Source organism: Egretta garzetta, unplaced genomic scaffold, assembly GCF_000687185.1.
Source record: "Egretta garzetta isolate BGI_Z169 unplaced genomic scaffold, ASM68718v1 scaffold323, whole genome shotgun sequence".
Classification (NCBI taxonomy): domain Eukaryota; kingdom Metazoa; phylum Chordata; class Aves; order Pelecaniformes; family Ardeidae; genus Egretta; species Egretta garzetta.
The window spans coordinates 3,130,807-3,138,301 of record NW_009259435.1 but is presented as its reverse complement, the minus strand read 5'-3'; the positions used below and the strand labels follow the sequence as shown (position 1 = coordinate 3,138,301).

Here is a 7,495-nt window from a genome sequence, read left to right as displayed (position 1 = left end):
CTCCCCTCAGCCTCCTCTGCTCCAGGCTGAACCCCCCCAGCTCCCCCAGCCGCTCCCCAGCAGCCTGGGGCTCCAGACCCCTCCCCAGTTCCGCTGCCCTTCTCTGGACATGCTCCAGCCCCTCCAGGTCCTGGGAGTGAGAAGCACAAATCTGACCCCAGCATTCAAGGCGCAGATCCTCCCGAAACTTCCCCAAAGCCCTCAGCAATGGTCCTGTAACAATCCAGGCTTTTCTCCTGAGTATGAGCAGCTGTAAAAGTCAGGAATCGTATCTAAAGGCTTTTTAGTAGGAAGGACAGAGAAGAAATGGAACAGGCTGATGTGTTGGGATTGTTTTCATTGCTGGAGGCTGGATAAATGTCTATCAGTAGAGGGAAGGTAAAATTTAGCTCATTTGGGGATGGTGTGGATCGAGAGCCTCTACCTCTATTTCGTGTAAGTCCTACTCCACACTTGGCTCCTAGGAGCCCTCTGAGATGACCTGAGCCGCCACCACCAGCACAGCTCACTGTGTTTCTGCCTCCTTGGTCCTCTAAATGTTCATTTTCATGGTCCTACGATGCAATTTTGGCATCCAACACCTCTCTTGCATGAAAGACAGCAGCAGCACCATGCCTCACCACGTCCTGCAGCCACGTGCCAAGTTCAGTCCTCCTGGGGCATCTTGACCAAGAAACCCAGGGGTAATGAAGACTTGTACTGGGAATATAGGGATGAAAGGTCTAGGGGTTGCAATTAGAGAAGCAAATGCTTTTCCACCCTGGGAACAGAGCAGATCCGAGCCTTTCTCCCCCATTTCCTGAGTCAAGGACATGTGTCGAACGTGGCAAGGTTTAGCCAGGCACTTTCAAGCCCAAATTTAAAGTACTAAAAACTGAAAATTTAAAAGATCTAAATTAAAAGATCAGTTAAAGTATTTTTTTTTCACCCAAGCATTATTGTCAGGGCTGCATATCATGAGAGCCCTGAAAGTAATGAGCAGGATCCTTCCCTAGAGCAAGGACTAGCCAAATTGCTTATTTATCACATGCCATGAAGGGAGTCCTTCTAGCCTGCCCGAGGTTTGGGGAGGGAATTTTACCCTTGGCAGGTTGTTTTTTCTTGGGTTACTCACAACAGCTCAGTACATCTGTAGCAATGCAGGGGAATCTCTAGCCAAAGGTCTCTGAACTGTTCACAGAAACCAGGTTTATCTTTCCTTCAGACAAGGTTACATGTGGATTCTGAAGCCATAAAACTTTTCTTCAGCAAGATGTCCTTGGGAATGGCTGTTTTCCAGCTGTTTTCCAGCTGTTTGGCTCCCACCACCAACAGCCTGCATGTTTGGTGTTTTCCAGTGCAATGGCATCTTGCACCTCCCAGCCCAGGCCTTTCACATTACTTTGGAAATGATGATTTACTAGATAGGAATTTGGCTCTGGCTGATGGAATATGAAGATTTTATGGGACATCCCAAAAGGACAAAGCTAGTTTGGAAAAACAGCTGTGAAATCCAGCTGCATCTCACCAGGGAAGCGAACAGAAAGCGAGCGAGGCGGTGGTCTGGCAATCAAAGATGTGGTTCTTAAATCCCTGGCCCTCAGCAGGGGGTGGTTTCTTCCTCCTCAATTCAACATTTCCCTTGGACAAGAAAACTCATCCACCTGGTCTGTGTTTCCATCATAGCCACTAAAGCCCATGGTGAGAAAATGCATTCTGACAGCTAAATTTCCATAGCAATAGCTCATTCTCTACTGAAATTCCCCAAAGGAGCACTTGTTTCGTAAGGGGAAAATGGTCACTAATGAGGGAAGCTCAGGTGCCGTCCAGCTGTGGGCTGGTAGTCTCTGAACTTGGTAACTTCACCTTCCATCTTTGTGGCTTCTTGTTCTACGTGACTGTCTTGTTCCAGCTGGGATATTGTGATAACCTTCCATTCCCACTGACGTGTTACACATCCCTTCATGCACCTCTCCTCTGGTTTCCATGTATTCCACTTACCCGCTTTGTCTGCTTTCATCTCCTCTGGTCCCCACTCAATTCTCGTGGTTGCCCCCCAGTGCCCAATCCTTCTCGTCCCCATGTCTCTCACTGCCACCAATGATCCTTTTTTTTTGACATTTTGGTCTTCTCCCTGAATTCTGGCCCGAAGCAAATACTCTAAGAACCATCTTCACCTTTTTAAAAGCCTTCTAAATCTATTTCCATCCTAAGGCTCCCCATTCACTGGTTGCTCACCAAATCTCCCCAGTGCCCAAGTGGTCTTATGTTTGGATCTCATAAATTAGCACATCTTGGCACTTAGTTTTGGCTCAGCATTGTGCCACCTCTCATCACCTTCACCACCCAGCGTTCTTCTTACTCCAGCATTAGCCGTTGCACTGGCAGCCCCCGCAGCATTTGAGTCTCACTCAGCCTGGGAGGAATTTAAGACGTGCCAATGATTTGTGCGTAGGGGTGCAAAGCACAGTCCCTGATGAGGTAGCTAGTTACCAAGGTTAGCCTGGGGGGGAAGTATACGAGCTGCAGTGGAAGCAAGTGGGGTTTTGCAGTTTGCAGGCTTTTGCCGTTCCTCTCTGTTTCCTTTTCCTTCTCTTCTCCATGGCCTTATTTCTGTCTACCTTCAGCAGAGCAAATCCTGAAAGGGAGAAGTGAGAAGGTCAGTGTCTTCCATGAAAGATTTATCCCAAAGGCCAGGAGGATTTTGAGTGATGAAGCAGTGTTTATGTAGAACGTGTCATTAATCTTTTTAGTAGGGCCAGCTGTGACAGGACAAGGCGTAATGGCTTTAAACTAAACCAGGGTAGGTTTAGACTGGATATAAGGAAGAAATTCTTTACAATGAGGGTGGTGAAACAGTGGCACAGGTTGCCCAGAGAGGGGGTGGAGGCCCCATCCCTGGAAACATTCAAGGCCAGGTTGGACGGGGCTCTGAGCAACCTGATCTAGTTAGCGGTGTCCCTGCTCCCTGCAGGGGGGTTGGACTAGATGACCTCTAGGGGTCCCTTCCAACCCAAAACATTCTATGATTCTATGAAATGGGGACATTTAGGGACAGGATTTAGTGGTGGGTGGCAGGGCTAGGTTAACGGTTGGACTTGATGATCTTGGAGGTCTTTTCCAACCTGAATGATTCTATGATTCTGAGATTAATGAAGAGGTGGCCGTTTCGTAGCAGTCCGTTACCACCTGGGGACAATGTCACCTACCAGGAATAAGGCTGAGCCCTCAGCTGAGCTTCATGGACATCATCTAGGGTGTGATGAACTCTGGGAGATATCCCATCTGGGTGTGATGAACTCTTTGGCAGATATCCATCTCCTCTGGTGGGGTATGGAGAAAAACTGCAGCATGACACTGCTGGAAAAGGGCTCTGAGGAATTACAGGAGCTACAACAAAATGAAAATTCCCTTTTCTTTCTCCAGGAGCTGACCCTTACGTGATCATAAAGTGTGAAGGGCAAAAGGTTCGCTCTCCAGTGAAGAAAAACACGGTGTCTCCAGAATTTGATGTGAAAGGTCTCTTCTACCGCAAGAAGCCAGGACAACCCATCATTGTTCAGGTACTCAGCAGGCAAGCAGTGAGCTGAGGGATGGAGACCCTCCCTCGCTTGGACCCCCCTACCTGCCCTCTCCTGACGCTGCCCACAGCGAGTCCGTTCTCCAAGGCTAAGCATCATCGGTCCATGCAGCTCGGCCTCTCACCACCACGGCTGAGCCGTGACATCTGGTGAATCCTTGTCCTTCTCCCCTCTCATTTACAGAATGAACCCCCCACACCTCAACCACCTCACAGCCTCCAGCTCAGAGCAGGTCCCCAGTAACCCCTTCTCCTCTCTGGTCCTTGAAGGTTGGCTGCATCCCTCAAGGAGCTGCCCTTGTGTCTGTTTTGTCTCTCCAGATCTGGAACCACAACTTAATAAGCGACGAGTTCATGGGCCAAGTGGCACTCACGGGGGATCCCAGCGACCGTCAGTCAGTGCACACGCTGCACCTCCAGGACAAGGGGAACAGGAGATCAAATGATCTCTCTGGAACCATCGCGGTGAGGCTGCTCAGCAGCAACATCCTCACCAACGTCTAATGCTCACGGACTCTTCTTCTGGTGCCACAAATGTGTATATAAACACGCATACATACGTACATACATATATATATATACAAACACACACAGAGAGCCTACCTACCATCCTTAAAGTGTATGTGAACTATGCATGCATTCCACTCAAAGGAGCCAATCTTGTGTTTTCAATGTTAAAAAATGGTGCCTTTTTGGGGAACCGCAATGATCCTTCTGCTGGCGTCCTCTGCAGCCCCTCATTGCCGCCGTGTGCCCTGTGGGATCGCTGCGAGCACGCTGTGTGTCCTGACAGCCGGAGCACGATGCCCCGATGCTGTTTGTTTACACGGGCTGGCACGCACGTGCCACCACGCACACACGTGGCCACCGCGGTCCCACCAGCCGCTTCAATGCATCTTCGATGTCTCTGCTTGGTTTTAGAGTAGTGTGCGTGGGGTCGTCTCTCGTGAAATTGCCATTTAATCGCTTCTCTGTGGAGGCACTTCAGCAAAGGAGAAGTGGAAAAATAGATTGGGGCCTTCTGGATGTTTTCTGGGTATGGGTTTGCATCCCGCAACTGGGGGGAAAATGCACCAAGGCAGTCCCAAATCCCAAATCCACAGGGGCAACAAGACTAATGGCTCCATTATTTGAGGAATGAGCTGTCTCCTCCCAAGTCTTGTTCAACCCTGTGCAGCTCTGAAGGATACAAAGATGCCCACAACCGTGGTGGGACAACTGTTCTCTGGGGTCAAGTTTTTGAATCAGTCTGGACTCAGCTCCTGCATGTGCCTCTTGAACTGCCGTGGTGCCTGCCGTCTCCATGTCTTCATGCAGTCCCCCATCCCAAGAGCTCACCCCAGTAGCTGGGGTGGGTTGTCTGCTGGGGCCGTTCAGTGTTTAGAGAAGAGGAGATCAGTTCCTCTGAAGGCCAAAGCATCAGGTCCAAGGGATGGGGAGCTTTGCTCAAGGGGCGCCATCTTTACTGCTGCATACAGTGCATCATTTCTCAGTGCCTCGCTTTCCCAAATTCTTTTAAAAAAATAGTGGGATTTTAGCTTGTGCTAGAGGAGAGAAGAGGAGCACCGCTCCCAGTGCAGCCTGGAAATGCTGGGAATATTTAATTCATACCAGTGTCCATCTCTCACCTTTAATTTCCAGTCTCCTGGCCTGGAGGATGAGTTGCACAGTGCTAGAGCCAGTCGCACAAGCACAACCCAAACACATCCTCTGGGCCACGTCTAGGCTCCCGTTTGCCATGAAGACTGGGTTTATCTTCCTTCTTCCACTGGGTGGCAGAATCCAGCTTCTTACAAACCATCCCAGATAAGCCAAACAACAGGCCCTTGTCTGGCCTTGCAGCAGCTGATCAGGGCGGGTTTCAAAGCATGTGGTTTTTTTTCTCTAGTTCTTAGGTTGGTTTTTTTTTTTATTCAGGTGCCTTTAAACATGGTGCAAGCTAAGGGATTTTTCTGTCAGATTTTCTAGCAAGCAAATCTTTTGCAGTCACCTGCATGCAAGTGGAAATGAAAACATATGGTGTAATCTTGTAATCCTGGTAAATTTTGGCCTGAGCAGAATCCTCTGCCTTCAAGGACAAGTGAACAGGAAAGCCTTCTTTTGCCATAGCAAGTAGGGTTTCTGTTTGTCCCGTTAAACGTCCACGCTTGTGCTGCAGGTCTGTATTTTGAATTTCCAGTCTCCTGGCCTGGAGGATGAGTTGCACAGTGCTAGAGCCAGTCGCACAAGCACAACCCAAACACATCCTCTGGGCCACGTCTAGGCTCCCGTTTGCCATGAAGACTGGGTTTATCTTCCTTCTTCCACTGGGTGGCAGAATCCAGCTTCTTACAAACCATCCCAGATAAGCCAAACAACAGGCCCTTGTCTGGCCTTGCAGCAGCTGATCAGGGCGGGTTTCAAAGCATGTGGTTTTTTTCTCTAGTTCTTAGGTTGGTTTTTTTTTTTATTCAGGTGCCTTTAAACATGGTGCAAGCTAAGGGATTTTTCTGTCAGATTTTCTAGCAAGCAAATCTTTTGCAGTCACCTGCATGCAAGTGGAAATGAAAACATATGGTGTAATCTTGTAATCCTGGTAAATTTTGGCCTGAGCAGAATCCTCTGCCTTCAAGGACAAGTGAACAGGAAAGCCTTCTTTTGCCATAGCAAGTAGGGTTTCTGTTTGTCCCGTTAAACGTCCACGCTTGTGCTGCAGGTCTGTATTTTGCTTTAAAAAGTCCCTAAAGATCTGCTAAGTCCATAACGTGATAAGGTGTTCCTCAAAGCCACATTAGCTGCCAGCTCAATGCCTGGTGCATCCAGAAGCACACACGGTACAACTTCATTGATTTTTGTAGGCTGTTGTTCCCCTTTCCGCATCTTCAGAGTTTACCTCCTGTGGGTATGCATTGGGTTTTTGACCAAAAATACTGATTTTCTTAGGTCTTGTTTTCCAAGGCAAGCAGTGGCCCACAGGATGCTCTTTCCAGGTCCCAATTATTCCTGGCTTGTGCTGAGCACCCTCCAACTCTTGGTGCCACCTTTGGGACCTGGGTTAGTTCAGCATCTCACAGAGCAGACTCAAGTGCTCCTAGTTTGGTAAAGTGATATTTTCACCCCAAGGTCAAAGCAAATCCTCAAATTTGGGCAGACCAATGCAGAGATATTTTGATTTTATTCTGGTTTTGTCCATGGGACTCATCACTGAAACTAAATGGAAGCAGCACTGTGGGGCTAGAAGGTATGATTTAGGTCTTAGGAGAAGATCTCAAGGCTCATGTTCAGAGTGGTACATGAGAGGGACTGTGATGCCCAACGATACCTCACCTAGCAGGGAGAAGAGCTATTTAGCTAAGGGAGAACATCACCAGGAACATCACAGGAGCTTTGCACCATCATCATCAGATGGGGGTAGCCAACCTGCCTGCGTTAGCCTTGTTTTCTCAGGAAATCAGGCTACCGATAGCTTCAGCAAATGAGAGCCATTTGGCCAGGAGTGCCCTGACATGTGCCAAACTGCACTGTGATCCCCAAGGAGCGGCGCTGAAGCTTGCCGAGGGGTAGCGGTGCCCTGGTACCCATGGGCAGCCTCCTTCCTTCCTACAGAGAATCAAGCCATAAAGAAGAGGAAAGGCAGCTTTTTAACAGCTTCTTCTTCACAAAAAATCATACTATATCAGGACCAAAATGTCTTAATACCAGAAATATTTGTCATTTTTTTTCTGAAACCTTCTGAAAAGTTAGAGCAGAAGCCACCTTCACCCTACATTTCTGATGGAATAACAAAAATTACCTTTGTTGCTTTTTTTTTTTTTTGGTCTTGTCTTGTTTGTAGAGCGGATGGGGGAGGGCAGGTATTGAAATGCCATTGCAAAGGTTGATGCCTTTTCTCTTTGAATGAAGTAAACAGAAATATTCAGGGTTTGGGTTTGTTTTTTTTTTGTCTAAGGGGAGGGC

The 7,495-nt window shown here is 48.3% G+C and overlaps 1 protein-coding gene across 4 annotated transcripts in view; it reads left to right on the top strand.

Moving 5' to 3' along the window:
- Positions 1–7,484, top strand: part of LOC104124763 (calpain-5) — a 64,464-nt gene extending 56,980 nt beyond the window's left edge. For all 4 annotated transcript variants that reach the window (XM_035892704.1, XM_009637140.2, XM_035892705.1 and 1 more), the window contains 3 exons: positions 3,406–3,542; positions 3,881–5,717; positions 6,255–7,484. In XM_035892704.1, the coding sequence (XP_035748597.1) occupies positions 3,406–3,542; positions 3,881–4,063 (320 nt within the window). In that variant the 3' untranslated portion in view covers positions 4,064–5,717; positions 6,255–7,484. The remainder of the gene's footprint in view (positions 1–3,405; positions 3,543–3,880; positions 5,718–6,254) is intronic.
- Positions 7,485–7,495: the final 11 nt, after the last annotated feature.